This window comes from Chelmon rostratus, chromosome 16 (assembly GCF_017976325.1).
Source record: "Chelmon rostratus isolate fCheRos1 chromosome 16, fCheRos1.pri, whole genome shotgun sequence".
NCBI classification, from domain to species: Eukaryota; Metazoa; Chordata; class Actinopteri; order Chaetodontiformes; family Chaetodontidae; genus Chelmon; species Chelmon rostratus.
In genome coordinates this window covers 2,753,656-2,774,983 of record NC_055673.1, presented here as the reverse complement: position 1 = coordinate 2,774,983, position 21,328 = coordinate 2,753,656, and the positions used below count along the sequence as shown (strand labels likewise).

The following is a 21,328-nucleotide window of genomic DNA, read 5'->3' as shown; positions in this document are numbered from 1 at the left end:
TGGGTGAGCTTCCATCAGAAACCCACCCAGATTTCCCTCTAATCCCCACAAGTCCATCTGTTACTTTCCCTCCCCTTTGCTCCCTATACTGTCTCTCCTCATCCATCCCCACAGCTCTCTCTCTCTCTGCCTCTGGATTTCTTCATCTTTCCTCCTCTGTTGCCCGCGACCCTCCTGACCTCTGGTCCTATAGTGATTAATTTGACCGTATGGTATGGAACAGCTTAGTCTGAGATGAGTGTGGCAGTGTTGGGGTCTCACGGTCTGTGCTGCTCTCTAAACTGCGACCCTTCTTAACACAAACCAGTTCAGCTGGACGACATGACCACAGCTGCGGGCTTTAGGCAATCCCATCACTTGAAACCCTTTGGTGTGAATCTCTGATTGGAAATCCAGGAACAGCACGTTTGGCACACTTTGTTCAAACTTTGTGGGTTTTGTTGCTCGGAGAGAGCGATGGAGGATACGACAGAAGGAGAGTTAATTCAAGCGATTTAACAGTCGGTATTTTAGAAAAGTCATTACGAGTATGCTTTTATTGTGTGTTTGACATTTTCTTTTAATATTTTATAACACTTTTCTTTAAATAGAGGCCATTGAGTTCTACTTATGTCAAGTTCTACTTATGTCAAGAGCCACGACACAAATTCAGCACTCAGACATGCAGACTGAGGTCTCCATGGAAACAGAGGTGGTGGAAAATCAATGATCCTTTATTGATCAATTATGTGCAACAGATGATTTCAGGCGCCTGATGGCAGAGCCGGCAGGAAATCCACACAGAGCACTCATGACCAGCAGCACTGGTCATCAGGACCAGGTGGCAGGTAAACCTGGGCAGACGCAGAGACAGGTAAGCAGGCAGACAGGTAACAAGCAAGCAGAGCAAACTCTCAGTCTGACAGACTTGTAACCACGTTGCATCACGGACAATTTGACAAACACAGGAGAGAGAGAGCCACAGAAGTTAACCAGAGACACAGAAGTTAACCAGACACACAGAGAGGAAGAAGAGTGCAGGACACTGATCCTAACAACTTAAAGTGGTATTTCTAAGTACTTATAAAAAGTGTACTTTATTCTAAGTGTATTTTGAATTGTACTTAAGTCTAATTTTAAAAAGTGAACTAAATTACACATACTAAAACAAAGAATAATAAAGCATAGTTATTTAAGTCCTTTGTAAAACACTATTAGCAGCGTACTTTAATTCCACTTCATTTGAAGTATATTTAGGTATATTTCCAATTCATTGGTGATGTAATACACCTGTACTGCAGGTGTGTTTTGATGCTCATGAATCCTGATTTCACTGGTGGACTTCAGTTCACAGTTATCATACTGTTTACACTTCAAGTACGCTCAAGTATTACTCAAGTGGTACTCAGGGACTTCTTGTGTACACTTAAGTATACTTGAGTATTCTTGAAGGCCATAAAAAAAGAATACTCTGGACTCAAGCTGTTTAATTACTTTTACTGATTGTGGTGACGAATGAAAAACATTCACAGCAGGAAGTAAGAACTCTTCAGTTTGTGTTATGTGATCTGAGCATCGTGTCCCAGCGCGACACTTTCTGACTAACTGTCAAATCCCCAATGTGCCCCCTTCTGTTTTTAGACTCTAAGCTCTCTCCTCATGAATGGGGAGGCTCAGCTCCTCTTTTCAACAAATTTTGTAATGGCCTTAACTGACTCGCCCCTAACTCTCCAAAATTAATCAGGAGACACATGAAGAAATAAATGAATGAATGAAAGAAACGGTCAAACTGTAAAATAGAAAGCTTAGTTAAAGACCTTCTACGGTCTTTTAATAAAATTTATTTTGTTTAATATATTTTTCTCATAATTAACTGGTTAAAAATTCTTAAAAGCACATTTACTTCTTCTCCCTCACTGACAAAATGCAGAATCTTTTCTTTCATGTCTCCACCTCACACTTGTTGCATGTTGGACCACAATTTCACAACTTTCAGATGAGCTTCATCATGAATCATGCAGGTAGAAACACTTTAACTTTGCCTCTTCAGCAGATCAATGTTAAAAAAAAAAAGTGTTTCATAGAGCTCTATGTGTGTGTGTGGCCCTCTTGTGGTGACAGCAGGTAAGTTCTTCATGACAAAGTCAAGAAATTCCCCAAAAAGTGCCAAAAAGATTCAGTTTATAAAATGAGATTTAAGAAAATCAGATAAAAAGGGTGAGATGCTGAACAGACGCAGTGAGAACAGACAGCGCTTCACTTACTGAACCATTTTATTTCTCAAATGTACTGTATACTGTCACAGTTTACAACACAGCTTTGAATTTAAATACACAGCAAAATAAATTCATTTCATACAAAATTAAATTTGAGAAATAATAATAACCATGTTATGAACTAGTTTTTCAACCTCATCTTGCTCTGCTGTGACTCCTTGAAGCTAAACTGTCTTTCAGTCAAGTTTTACACCCAAGTTCACATTTAAGGGAGTCAAAGAATACATGAAAGACGTGCACAGACCCATGAAACACAAAGAAAGCTAGCAATCCAAAACCGCGCGACCTCCTCGAAGTCATGTTGGTCCTGTTTGTTTTCAAGGTGGCTTTGATTTGCTGAGCTGGGATGTTTTCTCATCTCATAAACTACGATTAATCCAGCTGCTGTGTTTTCTGAGTCAAAACATGTTCAAACTGTATCGTCAGCCACATCGTCTGTAGACAGCTGCATCGAGACAGGCAGAAAAGGTAAAGTAGAGCCGTTTATACATTTATATTTGCCTTTTCGTACAGGCGGGTGTTGAAATACTTCATGAATCACTCACACACACACACGTACAGAGGAGGATCCACTCAGACAGCATGCACATTAAAGAGGTTGATATGTTCAAATTCGGTTTTTATTTAGCCAACACTGCAGCTAAACATCATACAATAATACATCTGTGTTTCTTGTCTAATGCCAGGAGATACAGCGAAGACATATTCAATTACACAATGAATCCAGAACGACTACAGATCTAAACAGGGATGAGAAAGCCACCATTGGTTACTGACATGATTGATGATGCAGCGTTTGAACAGCCAAGTCAGATTAAAGCCAATCGCTCGACATCACACGTGATCGATACCATCAGGTGAGCCCGTCTGATAATGACACTGCCATCAAAGCTAACCTGAACTTGTCTTTGTTGGAGGCCATTGCTGCATCAATAAATAATCAAGCAATAAATCAATCAATAAATAGATCAATAAATAGTTACTCATGATTGTAACACTCTAATATACAGTATATTTCAAGGTTTATCTGTGATTACTTCCACTATTTACATCAGCACGATACAGACTGCACACACACACACACATTGCGTGCAGACAGGTCACTCACTCACACTCACACTCACACTCACACTCTCACACACACACACATTCTGCCTTGTACAAACACACCTACAGTGACGTCTGTCTCAGATCAGTTCTGTTAATGTTTTATCTCACAACACTCAGATTCACAGTAACTCTGCAGTATTTCACACACAGGTGCTCTCTGTTGCTTGGACTTGTGCATGAAGAAGAACAAGGCTGGATCATCCAGATTTCAAAAGTACAGTTTCACACATCGTCTGTGTGCATTTCTGTTCTGTTTATAATGCTGCATACATTTAAAACATGGCTATAATACGAACCGGACATGTGTAGAGCTCAAGGGAGGCGAGTGTGAGCTGAGGAGGTGTTTCATTAAATGATCATACAGGTGGTTTTGCATGTTTTAGCCTGACCGGTCATATCCATGTAACTACTGTTTATTTTCCAAAAGTAAACCCTACAGGTTTACACTGTTTCTTAGCTTGCAGGCTGGCACTGATTCCAGTCAGAGTGATGCTGTTATCACACGTTACTTCAGCTATGAGCAGGGACGCTCACACCTGAATCAGTCTCATAAAGAGGAGAGTCGCCTGTTGAAAGTAACCTTTAATGCACGAAATGGCCAAATTCACATCATTTTTTCACGCTAATGCTAATGCTAATGTTTGCTGATTGTTAGTCTTCCAAGCACTCTGACGTGCCTTGTTGTTCAGTTTAATTAAGTTATTTGTTTCCTTCACCAGTCTAAAATCCTGCGGCTCTTTGGAAGCATAATGACGCATTTAGAAGGCTAAAACGTGTAAAACGACCCAGTGTGGTCATTTAATATAACACATATATCTGATAGGAACTATCACGTCAATCTGTCAGAACAGGAATGGATTGTTCTTTTTGTTCACCGTCTCCTCAAACACGCTGCCTGAGAGCGACTGTGGCTGGAAGGGGACTCCACCCCCGGCCTGAGGAGTGGATCCTCCCAAGTGAGTCCCTCCTGCTTGGTGATTCCCTCCAAACAAACTGGACTGACCTATTCCCGCTCCCAGTGCGCGGGGGTCTGCCAAAGGATTCCCCATCAGAGATCCAGACTGTACCATGCCAACTCCACAGGGGGGGTTCATGTTAAAGCCCACTTGTGGACTCCCTCCCACCGAAACAGACTGTACCATTCCAGTTCCTGAATATGGAGGAGCCACCTGAGCTACTTGATGCATATTCAAACCAGGATGAGACATGGCAGTTGAAAATTGGGGAGTTTCACTGGAAAGATTAACGGCTCCAAAAGCGCGTGAAGGTGCACCAAAGGAGGGGGGAAGGGTGGAACTGAAAGGACTGCAGTACGGGGCTGACGTTTCAGGAAGGGACACCCCTGCAACAGCCCCTGATCTGGACACAGGGCCACCAAATGTCATGCCCCTGGCTTTAAAAGCACCTGGGAAATTAGGAGGAGTAACAGGAGGATGGAGGGATGAGGGGGCGGAGGGAGTGATATACAGTTTGAAGTATTCCAGCAAAGCAGAGAGAGGGGTGAGAGGAGTTAAACATCTGCTGGTTAATATACACCAGTCTCTATCCTAAGCTTCAGTATGTCACTGCTCACACACACACACACACACACACACACACACACACACACACACACACACACAACATCTATACGCTACAGTGAGACCACAGGGGAGGGGGGGGTTAGCCAAAACACATCATCACAATAACCTATGATAAATATCTATTTGTCAGTCATACTGTGTCCTCTCTCTGTCTGTCTCTGAAGGCTTCAGCTGAACAGAAGTGGAATGCACTGAGACATCACCAGGGAGTTACTGATTATTAGCATCTTAGTGATTTTCCAGTCTTTGAGGTTGATCATGCATCCATCCGAATCAAGCGCAGCACACGTTATCCCACATGAAGCCTTTGTCAAAAATGGCATTTTTCTCCCAGAGTGAAGCATTTTTTCTGTCCTTACCAGTCGCTTGTGTCTGGGCGGCGGGCGTGTTGACCGGGGGGAGCTGTTTGGGTTTGGGGTTAGAAGAAAATAGATCGTCCAGGTCAACAAGCGACGCCCCCACAGCGCCCAGAAACGAAGCAGTCTTTCTACGCGTCTCCTTTTGCTGCACTGTTTGCGGTCCTGCAATAAAATAAAGGTCCAGTTCTACTCTAAAAGGTGTTTTCTTTCGGGAACAGGTCAGGGAGGAAGAGAGAGCAAAGCGGAGAGAAGTTTAATTGATTACGATTGTTAGCCACCTGCTGACTGATGGGAGGATGGAGGTGAAATGGAAGAACATGGTCACACATGCAAATGACCATTAAATGTAGGTAACAACAGGGTATAGTCACACATAAAGGCACATACAGTAAACGGAGATGCAGGCACACAAACAGTTAAGTTGTTAGATTTAACATTCTCAGCCAAGCTCTAAGCCAGCTGGCAAAGACTTCTATTGATTAAAAACAAGCAGAAATTATAGCAGACTACTCAGAATAAAGATTAAATTGATTTAATCAGAGCGGGGCATTTTATTGCTGCGTACAAAGCAGACAATGAGATTTTACTCTTATGAATAATGGATGGATCGCAGAAATATGCATGCAGGCAGAGCGTAAAGACCAATTTACCTGTCCCATTGCTAGGTGCGCTGCTTGGTGCACCCCAGGGATCACCTTTTTTAGATGCTCCGTCTCCAAAGGGGTCACTAGATGGGGAGGAGTCTGAGGGCGGAGCAGGTGAACCCCACGCATCATTCGTGCTGACTGGAGCTGCAGCTAAACAAGGAAGCATACAAAGACGTTAAATGTTTCAGTCTAATGGCTTCGTTCTTTCTGTGATAAAAATACTTTTTATCCTTTTCCAGAGCTTTTGCCCATGTAACAACTTCAGCGACTGGAACCCAGGTATCATCACGTGACCTAAGTAACCCCCCTTCTTGATCTTTGACTCCTGGTCAATGACTTTTCCTGAGCCCTTTCCAGTCGATGCTAACAGATAGCTCATGTCTGCCCTTTAAATTAATACTCAGGGTCTTTGCCATTTCACCAACAAAGTGCTCACAACACAATTCACACATGACACCATGAAGACTTTTGCTTGATATTCCAACAGCCCAACCCTGTCAGTCCCACTGGGCTGACTCCTGTGGCACAGGGGTTACAACCCCCAAATATATGACCACTTGTTATCACATGATTGATGTTCTGATAACAAGTGATTAAGTTGCTTTTTCTAAAGACAGCCATGGCATACGCAGGCAAGCTCTGGAAAAAAGCTAATCAATAAATATTTTATCAGATCAATGTTCCAAGTTCCAAGAATCGATCCTCGTGCTCAAGCATCTATTGGTTTGTTTCTTACCTGGGGCTCCCCATGGGTCATTGTCTGGTTTGGATGCATCCCCAAATGCATCAGAATTATCAACAGGTGAGGTGGCACTTGTCCCGTCCCCCCAGGGATCTCCGCCCTTTGTTTCATTTGGAGCAGATGGTGCCCCCCAAGGATCTGACCCAGTGGCGGGTGGAGAGCTAGCAGGGGCTCCCCATGCATCTGCACTGCCTTGGGGAGAGCTCACTAAGGGCGCATTGAAGGGATCTGAGGCATCATCTTTTGGTGGGCTGGATGGCACTGCGAATGGATCCTCTTTAGGGGGTGTTGTGGGGGCAGCGAAAGGATCTTCTTTTGTAGGTTTGGATGGTGCAGAGAACGGATCCTCTTTAGGCGGTGTTGTTGGTGCAGCAAAAGGATCCTCTTTAGGCGGTGTTGTTGGTGCAGCAAAAGGATCCTCTTTAGGGGGTGTTGTTGGTGCAGCAAAAGGATCCTCTTTAGGGGGAGTTGTTGGTGCAGCAAAAGGATCTTCTTTTGTCGGTTTAGATGCTGCAGAGAAAGGATCCTCTTTAGGTGGTGTTGTGGGGGCAGTGAAGGGGTCGTCTTTAGATGATGGTGGTGCTGAAAATGGATCTTCTTTGGGGGGTGTTGATGCTGGTGCATTGAAGGGATCATCTTTGGGGCTGCTGAATGGGTCGTCTTTTTGAGCACTGAAAGGATCATCTTTTGGGGCATTGAAAGGATCATCTTTTACAGTGTTGAAAGGGTCATCCTTTGGGGTGTTAAAAGGATCGTCTTTTGGAGTATTGAAAGGATCGTCTTTTGGAGCATTAAACGGATCATCTTTTGGAGTATTGAAAGGATCATCTTTTGGAGTATTGAAAGGATCATCTTTTGGAGCAATAAACGGATCATCTTTCGGAGTATTGAAAGGATCATCTTTGGGTGCATTGAATGGATCATTGTTAGATGAACTGAAGGGATCTGGTTTGTCTTTTGGAGCAGCAAATGGATCTTCCTTGTCTTTGGGTGCACTGAAGGGGTCTGAACTATCTTTTGGTGCATTGAAAGGGTCGTCTTTTGATGCACTAAATGGATCAGGTTCATCCTTTGGTGCTGCAAAAGGATCCTCTCCATTCTTTGGGGCAGCGAATGGATCTGCGTCAGTTTTCTGTGCTGCAAATGGATCCTCATCAGTTTTAGTTGGAGCCCCCCAAGCATCACTGCTGGCTGCGATGTCAGGTCTTGTGGGTGTGCCCCATGAATCTGTGGCCACTTTCGGTTCTTTGGGGGCTCCCCATGCATCTACTTCCACCTCCTCCTCCTTCTCTCCACCCCAAGCACCTTCTTTCATGCTGCTCTCTTTGCCCGCATCCTCCCATTTCAGCTCATCTTCACTCATCTTGGCCTAGAAGGTTGCAATTGTAATTCCATTGGTTAGAAAAGTAAACAAAAAAAACCACTGACTAATGGTTTAATGAGTGGTATAAATAAACCACTCCTCAATCAATTGGTATTTGATTACAGGCTTTGATACTCATAGGCAACCTCACATCTGCCCCTGTATCAGTTTTTTGTTAATCAATTTATGATTTAATGTACATATTGGGTGATAAATTGATCATATCTATCGAGAATAAAATGATCAAGCAGGGAAAGGGTTCGTGTCTTAGAGGATATGGTGAAGTTTGTGAGTATTGAGTCTCCTTCCCATCACTTATATAACAGTCTCTTACAATACTCCTACAAAATATGTTTTTTTAATATGTATGAAATATAAACATTGGTTTCCTTGACAGGACTGAAGCCGTATTCCCGGCATTACATTGTTCTGGTATACTGTTGATGCTATTGTGTCCAACTGCTGTAGCTAAGCACTGTACTCGCTATACACTTACCCTCCTTTCTGCTTCTTTCTTCTCAGCTTCCTGTTTAAGACGCTCCTCTTTGCGGGCAGCGAAGGAAGCAGTCAAGTCGGCCACAGAGGGTATGTTGTCTAAAGATGGCAGCCCTGAGGACCCGGGAACGTAGCATGGCTTGTAGTTGGGATCCTTGATGGCATCCGTGGATGAGGCTGATTAGACGGGATTGAAAAGGAACTGAAGGGTCAGGATGCTTCACCCACATCTTCAACCCAGCAGAACAGAAGATCTATACAAGCACCAGTTTCAAGGTGGACGCCCAAGAGTAGTGTAGTGTAAACGACCAGTGAAGCTGACCTTTGACCTATAAAATGTCATCACTTCATTCATCATTCTATCCTATGAGACGTTTGTGTGAAATTCTGTTTTAATTAGCGTGTGAATTCTTGAGTTACCAAAAACGTATTTTGTGTGGTCACAGTCACCTTTGACCACCAAAATCTAATCAGTTCATCCTTGAATCCAAGTGAGTGTTTGAAGAAATTGCCTCAACATGCTCTTGAGATATTAAGTTCACAAGAATGGAAATGACATGAACATTTATCAGTGATACTTCAGGACAGAAGAGCTCACCAGCAGAACTTTTTGACGTCTTCTCTCTGGTCTTGACGGCAAAGTCTCTCTCCTCCTTGAGCTTATCATCGTCCTCCATAAGAACAAGGACAACCTTGGCCTTCTCTCTCACATTTGCACCCTGGGAGACATATGCTTACGTTAGACATTGATTTGCCTAAGACCTTTTGAGCAAAATCCTATCTAATACCTGAAAAACCTAAATCTGAAACATTTTTCCAAAAGCCAACTAAACCTGAAACAAACTCCAAATGGTGCAGGTCTAAAACCAAGGTCTAAATCTGACCAATTAATAAATCAATAAACTCTGACCAAAGCCCACTGGATCTAGTCAAGTCTAAACGTGTCAAGTTTGTTACTCTGCACAGCTTTTGATTCAAGGGGTTCTTAGCATGCACTTGAGAAATCAAACCTAGACTGAATCTTTCTTCACTCTGTAATTGTGCACCTGGCCTAGAGGTTAACAGGACTTTGATGATATGGATATTATAGTGCCAGTAATGGATAACCTTAATGCACAACATGCAGCCTTTTACTGGATGCTAAAGGGTTGCATGCTTTGGGCATTATCAGGAAGCTATGTATGTATGCATCACCTGATCTTTGCCATCCTTTTCTACAAAGCGATACTCTGTGAGAGCTTTGACGATGTAGATGTTGTCTTTCATTTTCAGAAGCACGCGATCGTCACCGGTCTTTAACAGGTACTCCAGCAGCGTCAGGGACTGGTACAAAAAAGCATGACAACGAATAAAAATGTGAAGCAAAAATGTGTATGACTGAAACAAAAAAGCTGGCAATCCATACAGTTTTCAACAGTTTTTTTGTTTTCTATATAATTGTGGATTTCATAGGACAAAGCAACAATGAAAGGACCAAAACATAATCTGTGTAAAATGAAATCACAGATTTGTCAGGAAAAGACAAACAATGCATAAGCTTCAAACCACACAATGCTTGTGGTGGACAGCAGCGTAAGAGATATAACAATACAAAGTCACAAGACTTTCTGTCTTCAGCCTTCCTGTCCTTTTTATCTGGTCTTTACAGAAGACAGATAAATAAGACATGTCATGTGATGGAACAGAGGATTCATTTTACTGAGGATGCTCTGAATGGCAACACATTTCAGTTGTGCTACAACAGCTACAAACTGCCATAAGGCAAACTAAAGTAAGTAAAGATTTTTCCACTTTGGGTATCCCTGTACCCAAATGTGAATTCACTGTAATGCAGAATGTCTTTTGATCACATACTTAACATTTTATTTTAAATCATATGAATTTAACAAAATATGATGGTTATGAAACATCATCCTTCACCTTTAGATATGATCCTCACTGACCACAGCTGAGCAGCCCTTTAATAAATGTTTTTATTTCTCTGCTGTTTCTTCTGAATTAGTACTTCTTTTTTACAAAGCCCGATTTATTCTGGCATTCCTTACTGTACCACAGGTTGCCATGCAGCTGCTAAAGCTTTTGTTGTCTGGGATTGAGAGCAGAGTGTTTGTTTCCCATGACGTACGCACAAGCAACAAGATTGTAGAAACATATTTTGACTGGTTTGTTAAAAAAAATTGTAATTGTTGTTCAGGATACTGAAAGTCAATATAAAAACAGGGAACAGGGAAATATTGACCAAGCTGGTCACAGCTCTTGTTTCAAAAATAAAGCTACAACTGAATTTTTGGGTTACCTTATTAGTCTCAATAATTATTATCTGTGACCTATCCACCTGAGACACCACAGAGGGTCTGACACACCAGGTACTCATTAGTTTCTATAAATATACTGAAATTTCAAGGTTGACACAATATCCACAATAATGACAGTGAAACGGCTGTTAAAGCACAGTCTGAACACAGAGCAGGGGACTTGCTGTGCATTGTTACTGTTACCTTGTGGATGTGTCTCCAGTTCTTGTCATCTTTCAGGCGTTTCCAGAGCATTGTCATGATCTCGTTGCAGGCCACCACGTTGTAGGTCAGATCGGAGATGTCAGCCATCTGAGAGCTGGACGGACCCCATGGGTCATTTGACGTCGCCTCTCTTACCTGCAAAAGAAGCAAAGCAGAAATTGTCAACATGTCGGAAATATTAGATGTCAGCAGTCCACAGCTCAGATATGCCAGCTTGTGACAAAAAGACTCAGCACGGGTTACAGCACACCAACTCTTCCTTCCTTCATCTCATTTCATCATGTTACCAAAAGCGGTAAGTAATCTGTTCTGCCAGGTTATTACTGATCATGTTTCATCGGATCAGGATTTTAGCAAGACACATATCCCCATATTTCCCTGACTCTAAAAACCTGAAGGTTACGATTTGAAAAGTGTGCTGTAGTTTAAATGAATAGATTTCAAAATCTTTCTAACCACAGAACTGTAAACACCATAGGATGCTCAATAACAATGTGTATAAAATTACAGCTGATACATTTAAAATTTGGATACTGGATACTTGATATATATTTTTGTGCTGGGGGCAGCCATGGCCTAGAGGTTGGAGAAGCGGCTTGTGACCGGAGGGTCGCCAGCTCGATTCCTCCCACCGGACTGGCAGAGAAACTTGGGTGTGGTGGAGTATTCACTCCCCCCCCCCCCCCCCCCCCCCCCCCTCATTAGCCATTAGCTGGCTGATGTGCCCTTGAGCAAGGCCCTCAACCCCCCAATATGCTCCCCGGGTGCCTGATGCGGCAGCCCACCTGTGTGTCTCACTGCATGTTGCATGTGCATGTGTGTGTTTCAGTAAATCAGTGATGGGTTAATCCCAGTTTGGGATTAATAGAGTGAATAAAAAAAAAAAAAAAAAATTAAAATTAAAAAATAAAAATTTCAAATGGCATCTTGGGGGTTTAAGTGAACATGCAATTGCAGCACTCCTGGTTTGCACCTGGTTTGCACCTGTCACCTCTTTGCTATCTCCTATCTAATGATTTATGCTTTTCTAATGAAAGCATAAATGTTCCAGAGGGAGAATTTAGCTGGAATAATGGGGATCTTCACATAGTTCTTCATACTTTGATTTCAGTTAGTCTTACCTTAACCTCAGCCTCAGAGTAGTTTTGGACCAGGTTCTTCAGTTGTCGGCGAAGCATAGAGGACGTCATTGTGGCTGGGACGGGGGTGGGAAATCAAACCACCGTGATCTGATTCAGAGAAAACTTGTTAACACTGATGAATGCTGACAGAGATCTGGAAAAGACAGATCCACAGATCTGTATAAGCAAACACAAACACACTCCCATACCTTTGTAAAGACTGTCCGTGCTGTTTATAGACTTAATTCTGTGTTGCTTGATTGCAGTTCTTGGCTCAGTGAGTGTTCATCCTGCTGGTCTCTCTTCCCCCTGACTGCATTGGTTTGTCTCAGGATGTCAGAAACCAGATCCTACAGCTGCAGGAAGAACCAGTCAACAAAAAAAGAGCTGAGCCACGGCTTGGTAACAATGGAAAGCGTACAATAATGGGCGTGTGACTGCAAAGCTAGACTAGAATCGTGCCTACACCTGCTGTGTGTGACAGCTCATGTCAGTTTGTCATAATCACTGCGACAAACACAGACCACCGTCTAGGTTAGCTAACTGGCTAAGCTACAAGCTAGCTAGTTAGCTGGAAGCATCCTGGGGCTGGTGTGGTAAAATATAAGATAAAGCCTCTTTCGTAGTGCAGCTGGGTGATTAGTCTGAGCCACAGCAACTGTAAATAGACGTGCTTGCGAGCAACGTATCTGTCAGGAGTCACACGTCGTGTTTTCAGAACCTCGGAGAGCGACTGAAGACGACCAGCAGCCGTCAATATGGCTAACGGTCGAGCGATGTTGTTACAGCAGCAGCAATCAGCTTAAATATCAGGCTTTAGCGATAAAATGAAGGGCTATACTTTGCGAAACGGTTGCTGATATATGTCAAAATGATCCCCACTGGTTGCGCGTTACTCCCTGTGCTAAATATGCAGCAAAAGGAAGCACGAACCGTTTCACGATCTTCAGGAATCTTCGAGGAGACGACAGGACCGTTTCCGCTTCCGCAGTTTTCAGCACCTGCTAGTCCACGCCCCCCAAAGATATACATATATATTCCCAGTTAAATACACATTTCCGTTAACCTCCTCTGCGTCTTTTATTCTGGAATAGAGAAATAATTTACTTTAAGTTTAGAGAAACTTTGATTTTTGTTTTCAATAAACCGTTTCATGACGGTAAAAGTACCGTTTATAACAGGTCTAACGGAAAGGGTTAGCTAGTTGGTGAGACGCAGCTAACGCCGACTAGCGGTTAGCACGGCCAAACCACACACACACACACACACACACACACACGCACACACACACACACACACACACACACGAACCCCCCTCAGAAAAAAAACTGAATAAATGAGTCACAACCACAACTCCCACATCAATAACAGTGGAATCAAGATGGCGGCCGAGGGCGAGTACGAGTCGATCCTGTGTGTGAAACCCGATGTGAACGTCTATCGCATCCCACCGCGAGCTTCAAACCGCTCGTACAGGTAAAGAAACAACCGTCGGTGTTCAACGGCGCTGTAAAATGCGGTTTAACGGTGTTCGGCGTGGCTCGGTGTGGGCATTTCACTTTCACTGCCCGCTGCTAGTACATGCTTTCAAACCACGAATAAGGGGCACTAGCTTGATGATCCGTTTTTAAAGGAGCGGGGATGAGGATAACGTGTCCAGGTGTGAGGACGCGGTTGAATCCGTTGGCTGTTTTTCTGTGTCGCTTTGTTCTTCAGACCGTTGAGCTGTCAGGGATGTGATAGGGGTGTTTGTCATCGTGCCGGGTCGATGCGGGCGTTTTGCCAGGACTGTCCCGCTCTGTGTGACAGCTTGGATGTCCTCTTTACGCTCAGACCGCTCCGCTGAAAAACACCGTTTTCAGGCTTCTCTGTCCGGATAGTGTCTGCTGGAGGCTGTCGGTACAGATAAAACTTTCTGTGCTCCTGCGGTAGACATGCAGGAACATTTCAAACAGTCTGTAAACACACAGATAATGACGAAGAATCACTGCATTTCCATTAAGAACCTTTACATTGATCCATAAACCCACCAGATCACTAATATTATCAATTTCTGTCTTTGAGATTCAGTATGAGCTCAGAAATGACTGTACCACTTACTGTAAATATATATATTCATGCCTTCAGCACCATGTATGAACAAATAAGTAAGTATTGAACATTTAGTTTAATTTAGTGGTCTCCAACTCCCAAATGGATAAATCTGAATGGACTCCAAACAATGAAAGGGATGAAAGAATAAAGAAATATTCTTCTTATTATATATATATATATATATATATATATATATATATATATATATATATATATATTTGAGCACAAGTATCTTGTGTTTAAATTAATTAACTGTCACATGTTCTCTGAAGTAGACATCAACGTACCTGATGTCAAACAGGTTAGGAGTCACAGGTGTTTTAGAAAAAATTCTAGTTTTAGGCTAATTAATAGCCTCACACATTCTTTCTTCATGGTAATATTGCAACAAAAACACTGTCATATGTTTTCAGTTTCAATTTGTCGGGTCAAATACGACATAGCAGGGCTGCAAGTAAAGATTATTTTCACTGCCTATTCATCTGGCCATTGTTTTCACCACTTATCGATTAGTTGTTTTGCGTATAAAATGCTGAAAATGTTTCCCAAAGCCCAAGATGACGTCCTTTAATTGTCCACAACTCAAAGATATTGAGTTTATTGTCAAAGAGTAGTGAAGAAACCAGAAATATTCACATTTCACAAGCTAGAATCAGAGAATTTGGACTTTTGTATTATTAAAAAAAATGCTCAAATTATTAATCAATCATCAAAATAGTTGGTGATTAAATTGATTACAAGTAATCGATTAATTGTTGGAGTTGATCTACATTGTTTCTGGGAATAACAACATATTCCTATTGAAACAGATCACTTTGTGTGAGTTAAGTGTGAGCCTGACCCCCCGCTTGTCTACAGGGCAGCTGACTGGAAGCTGGATACTCCAGACTGGTCTGGTCGGATGAGGATCACAGCCAAGGGCCAGGTGGCGTACATCAAACTGGAGGACAAGGTCTCAGGTAGGGCTTCATTGTGGATTATGCTTTAAAACTTTATTGCTTGACACTCGTGGACTTTACAGCATTACAACTGAGCCCAGTGTTAGCTCTATGATATATGTGTCCAAGATGTATCCCAGATAGACTCCAGCTCCCAGGGACTCTAACCAGGATAAAGAGTTTGGAAAGCAGTTGATAAATTGGCTGGATGGTTCACTATTTTGCATTCATCTCTTGTTGTTTCCCCTCCTGTCCTGCAGGGGAGCTGTTTGCTCAGGCGCCAGTTAAGGAGTATCCCGGCATTGCAGTGGAAACAGTCAGCGATTCCAGCCGATACTTTGTTCTACGGATACAGGATGACAACGGTGAGGATGTGAATGTTGAAATGAAATGAAAATCCCATTTAAGCTCGTGGATTTCAAGAACTTTCTATTGGCTGTTGATCATGTCAGTCACTGTGACGTCTCCTCGTGTCTGCAGGTCGCAGTGCTTTCATAGGAGTTGGCTTCGGGGACCGAGGGGACGCCTTTGACTTCAATGTGGCTTTGCAGGACCATTTCAAGTAAGCAGCGACGGGGGGGTTTAGTGTAAAGTGCTGATTGAAAAGAAGATGCTGCGTGCTGTTTTTCTGGAAACTGCTGAGATGAGTAGTTTATTTCTGTATCTGTGCTGATGATGATCTGCCTCCCTGCAGATGGGTGAAACAGGAGAATGAAATCAGCAAAAGCGCCCAGCTCGGAGATTCAGGACCCAAACTGGACTTGGGTTTCAAAGAGGGGCAGACCATCACACTCAACATAGGGGTAAGAACCAGTTTTTCACACATCAAAATGTCCAATTTCTACAACATAATCTAACACTTAAAATAAAACGAGACTGTTGGTGAGAGTAGAAAAAAATAATATTCCTTTTCTGTCTCTAGCAAGGTAAAAAGAGGGATAAACCCCGCCCACAAGGCTCAGGTGGGTTTGGACTCCTCCCACCACCACCTGGAGGCAAGATAGCCCCTCCTCCTTCATCAGGCTCATCCAATCACAACATAGTCCCGCAGACGGGAGGCACAGCGACAGGTAGATGGCGCTCTCTGTCTGTCGGCAGACTCACTTTCTGTGCATCATTACTTCACATTATAGCCAGCTTGCATGTTACATTTAGAGCCTTTAACGTCTTTGAGTTTTTCGGTGTGGTGTGTCTGCGCAGCTTTAACCTGCAGGAACGACCTATTTTCTTTATCGCTGTGTTAATTAGTTAAATGAGTCGTAGCGTTATTAGAGCTTCAGGCTGCAGAAAATGAAGTGAAATGTGTGTCAGTACTACTTTTAATGACTTCTGTATTTCTCTCTGCATGTCTGTCAGGCTGCCTGTTGGACCTGGACAGTAGTAACTCCAACACAGTGGTTCAGCCAAACCCTAGTTCAGATCTTTGGGGAGACTTCTCTGCTCCTGCAAGGTACAAAACTCATTTCTTTTAATTTGCACTTTGTGGCTAAAAGTATTTGGACGCCCAAACAGTACACCCATATGTGACTCTTGGAAGACTTTACACAAGGTTTTTGAACTGGGCTGCAGGTGCAACACTGATGACGGGTGATGAAGTCTGGCTCAGTTCATCCTAAAGGTGTTTCATGGGGTTGAATTTAGAGCTCTATGGAAGCCAGTCAAGTTCTTCCACATCAAACAAACAAAGAACAACAAAATTCAGTTGAATGATAGAAATTAAAATGGGCAAATGACTGTAACAGAAACAATAAAAAGATCATATTAATAATTAAGGAGACACATAAACTCAAAAGATGGGGAAGATCTGACAGTGAAGGGTCAACTGTTCTGCAGTGAGTGTGTGTCCATATACTTTTGGCCATATAATGTAACTGCACTTGCTATGTAATATGTTGCATTTTTTAATTTTGTGCATATTATACATTATACACAACAACTTTTGTACATCTCACTACTGATATAAAGTTACGAAAATACAAAGAAACAAAACTAACGTGAATTCATGTGTCTTCAGCTCCGTCCCTCCACCATCACGACCTCAGGACACCGGAAACTGGATCCAGTTTTGAGTCGTCGGCTGCTACGTCGGTTGTGATTTCCATCTCACCTGCATCTGTGTCTGTAGCTTCCTGTGCATCACACCGAGATTAACTCCCCTACACTGATCCCAAAGCAGAGACGTGAAACACCACCGAGCTGTACAAACAACTCATGGCATCACTTCATTCACAAAGACTCATAGTTCTCTCGAATATTCTTGGTCGGAAATGAAGCGTTCGTCTGTTAAAGCCATTATATGATATGAGCCATTTCCAGTAATATTTAAGGGCTATGTGTGATGTCCTGAGCTCCTCTTTTATGTGTCTGCGTAGCCTCCCCAGTAGATGGCTCTCCGAACAGAGCTTCATCTCTGATCTGGCATGTTTCTGTCGCTGCAACAGCGGCCCCTGCAGGCACTGCTGGGTGCTACATGTCAACATGCTCTCTGTAACTTGCTGTGGGTAAAAACCTGCAGAGCTCAGCTTTAGTGAAGGCTGCATTAACTGTTGGACACAAATCAAAGAAGAAAATTAAGGCATTTTCTTTGTTGTTCTGAAATTGGCTCATAAATCTTATTTGTAAAGAACTGGAGATTTGAATAATGTTTGTATTACAGCTGCAGTCTGTCCATCTTATTTGGCTATAAATCCAAAAGAAAGAGCAGTTTAAGACACATAATACTCTTTTACCTCATTTGCAAGACTTTTTAGACTGAATGAGAGTAAATGGCTCGTTCCCACCTCACACTGTGAACTGTGGAGTCGTACAGCCTCGTCCACGTCCCAGAATTTCTGTATTTAAAACAGCTGCTGTCGGTTGAAAGCGTGGTTTGATTGCATAATGATAATGGGAGTAGATTTAAAGATCCAAAATGCTCAGATGAAATTTGCTTGATGGGGTATGAAAACTAAATAGTTCAAATTTCAGATCTAGCAGATTAAATCGCCTTTTTCACGCCATCTACTGGTATTTATCGCCACAGAAACCAGGAGTTATTATTAGTTATGGAAAGTATTCAGAGTGTTTATAGAATCAATAAACTCACTTAAAGTGGGATGAGATACTTTAGGTGAAATGTCTTAAAATATATTCATGGAACTATACGGGGAACCTTAACATTCCTGTCCGGCGTACTAAATCTATAAATTTATGTTTACAGTGTAAAATCATATTTGTGTTCACTACTGCGTGCTTGTTATCAGCAGGTTTACTGTGTTGTATCACTGAAAGCAGGCAAATCCAGACATGTATTCATTACTGTGACTTATTTACCTTTTTACAAACGTTTACTGCATTGTTGTGAAGAATTATAAGCTAAGAGTGAAATAAGATAAGAATTAAATATAGCACATTTTGCTGAATTTGGTCATTAACTCACCCGTTTTCAAAGTAAACTGGAGCAGGAATTAAGGCCATTTTTGAGATCATCAAAGGGAAAATCTAACGTGGAGAGGTTCGGTCAGCACATGTAAATCTCAGCTTCAGTTTTGCATGAAATATATCGTCGACTATTCACGTCCAGCAGATTTACATTTAGACGTTGACACATCAGTCTCGCTGAATCCTCTGCACCCCCCAAACGCTCCTTTTCTGTACCAGCCACTCTAATGTTGAAGAGAAAACTTCACACCTCTTTCTAATGTTCTGCTCACAGAAGACGAGCTTCCTTATGAATGGACGCCATTAACTGTCTGTTACACAGTGGGAGGAGTGTGCTCGTACACTCAATTTACCTGATTTTCCGTGTTTGAAAGGTAACCTGTAAAAACAGCCTGCTGTGAAGCGAAATACTGCTTGTTTTATCAAAGTAAGAATAGTTCTGATATTCAGTGCAGGAATTTAAGTAAACTGAAGCTGTCCGACATGAGTTGTAACAGGGCTGAGGTTTGACAGCAGATTTAGACAATCTGAGGATGTTATTTGGAAGTTAAAGGAGTAGTTCGCCATGATTATTCACCGCCTTGCTGAGAGTTAGACGAGAAGGTCGACACCACTCTCATGTTTGTGCATTTAGTCTGAAGCTGGAGCAAACAGCTGGGTATCTTAGCTTAGCTTAGCTTAAAAACAGCTAGCCTGGCTCTGTCCAGGGGGAACAAAACGAGCCAACCAGCATCTCTAAGTCTAAAAAAAATTAACCTCGTTTGTTTTTATTTCCAAAATGTCAAACTATTCAGAGAATTTATTTTAATAATAGATTATATAAGAAAAGACTTACCTGATCGTTATCCCCATGTGGCAAATCACTCTTTAACTGAAGCCTGTTAGAATATGAACAGACCAGTCTCAGGACTGAGGGCGAGAAAAACAAAATGATTGTCTTACTTCATCTGATGAATGTCTCGATGGCAGCGGATGATATGTTCCTTTTTGTACTGAAAAGGCTTCGGCTGGTCGTGAAGTTCGATGGCGTTTACAGGACTTTGACATGTGAATTGTCGTTTCTTGACTTTGTTTGCGTAGATTTTTTTTAAGGTTTGCTGTGATTAAATCACATGAGCTGTGTTTAATTGGCATTAAGGTATAGGGCTGATTGATATGATATGTTGATATGTGTGTTGTATTTACATTGCTCGTATTGCTGGCAAAAATATAAAAATGTCTCCCATTTCTCACTCATTCCACTCTGGCTGTAAAATCACTGGACTAACACGTTTGATTTATGACCAATTTCATGAGAAAGAGGCAATAAATCCTTTCAAAGGACGTGTGATGTCTTCTTCTTATTTTAAATACTTAAGAGCACTTAAATCAATATAACAATGAGTTAAGCTACAATTAATATTAATATTCCACAATACTCTGAAATCTGATGTCACATCTCTCTTTCTCCAGCTCTGAATCATATCATATTAAAGATTGTTTAGTCATCCATGCTCTAATATCGCCAAGACGTGATTATTGCAACTGTATTTTAGTATCAACAGGCCTCCATTCACCACAACAGGTACAGAATCCTGCAGCCAGACTCCTCTGCAGGTGGGAAAACGGGACACATTACGCCTGCAGTAGCATCTTTGCTCAAATTCCTCACAAGATTCTTCAGTTTGTGTTTGCGTGCTGCAGGGTCTCACTCTGAGCTGCGTCACAGAGCTCCCGCCCCACTACAGTACAGCTGAGAGCTGCAGATCTACAGATCAAGACCTGTCAGCCACGGTAGCTGCACCACGACTCTGGAATCTTCCCTCTGAAAGTTTTAGAACAGCAGAGTCCCATGACTGCGTTAAAAGGTGTCTGAAGACCCTCCTTTACTCCCACTCGGCATGGTCTGCATCCAACATTAATATGCATGTGTAACCGGTGGATTATCGTCGTGTGCGTTGTGTTATGCAGAGAACCAGACCTGGATGCATTTGGAGGTGCTCGCCATTTATTTCTGACAATGAAAGTGAAATAACAGAAGATCCTCCGGTCAATCATCAATATACGTGAGCCCCTACACAAATCAAGGAATGTGTTAGCATGCTACAGCAAAAAGTTTTAGCTAGCGAGTAAGCGAAAAAAAAGTGCTGCATACCTCTCCCACGAAGTACAGAAACAAAAAGGGAGAGGAATATTTTATAGAGGGGGACCGACAAAAACTAACGTAGGGGTACACTGACTCAAAGTCTCAGACGTTCCACATTGACTCTGGAGGCCTAACATGTCAGGTAAGGTTAAAACTAGCTACAAATAATTTGTGTAATTATAACTAAAATTATATGGTGTATGACTCTGTTACACATGAACGTCTATGTCCATACAGGTGTAAGCGTGTACATGTAGAGTATTTGTGCATGTGTTTTAAGTACTCATGTCTAGTGATAATTTGTGCATAATCATGTTTGTGGTAATGCACTTTGTTTTTAAAGCGCTCTATAAACACATTTGACCTTGATCTTGACTTAAAGTAGAGAACTTTTTTTTTTTTTCACTTCCTCCTCACCTGTCCCTGGCTGCTGATTGCAGGGCAGCTGGTTAGTCCGGTAAGAAAGAGGCAGGGTCACAGCAGAAGTGAAAAGTATTGTGAAAGGTCAGGACATGAACTCATTGAGCAGTAGCTTTTAGCTCTGCTGACAGACAGAA

The 21,328-nt window shown here is 42.2% G+C and overlaps 2 protein-coding genes across 2 annotated transcripts; one reads left to right on the top strand and one right to left on the bottom strand.

The window, feature by feature from the left end:
- Nucleotides 1-2,274: 2,274 nt before the first annotated feature.
- LOC121619611 (epsin-1-like) lies at nucleotides 2,275-13,145 on the bottom strand. The gene is made up of 11 exons (XM_041955441.1): nucleotides 13,128-13,145; nucleotides 12,404-12,550; nucleotides 12,195-12,302; nucleotides 11,053-11,208; nucleotides 9,749-9,877; nucleotides 9,153-9,273; nucleotides 8,556-8,731; nucleotides 6,691-8,065; nucleotides 5,958-6,104; nucleotides 5,308-5,469; nucleotides 2,275-4,770 (listed from the first exon to the last, which is right to left on the bottom strand). The coding sequence occupies exons 3-11, from the start codon at nucleotides 12,261-12,263 to the stop codon at nucleotides 4,208-4,210; spliced, it is 2,898 nt and encodes a 965-aa protein (XP_041811375.1). The 5' UTR covers nucleotides 12,264-12,302; nucleotides 12,404-12,550; nucleotides 13,128-13,145; the 3' UTR covers nucleotides 2,275-4,207.
- Nucleotides 13,146-13,570: 425 nt separating this feature from the next.
- necap1 (NECAP endocytosis associated 1) lies at nucleotides 13,571-19,898 on the top strand. The gene is made up of 8 exons (XM_041955595.1): nucleotides 13,571-13,670; nucleotides 15,147-15,247; nucleotides 15,487-15,591; nucleotides 15,707-15,788; nucleotides 15,921-16,029; nucleotides 16,149-16,296; nucleotides 16,583-16,676; nucleotides 17,241-19,898. The coding sequence occupies exons 1-8, from the start codon at nucleotides 13,576-13,578 to the stop codon at nucleotides 17,293-17,295; spliced, it is 789 nt and encodes a 262-aa protein (XP_041811529.1). The 5' UTR covers nucleotides 13,571-13,575; the 3' UTR covers nucleotides 17,296-19,898.
- Nucleotides 19,899-21,328: the final 1,430 nt, after the last annotated feature.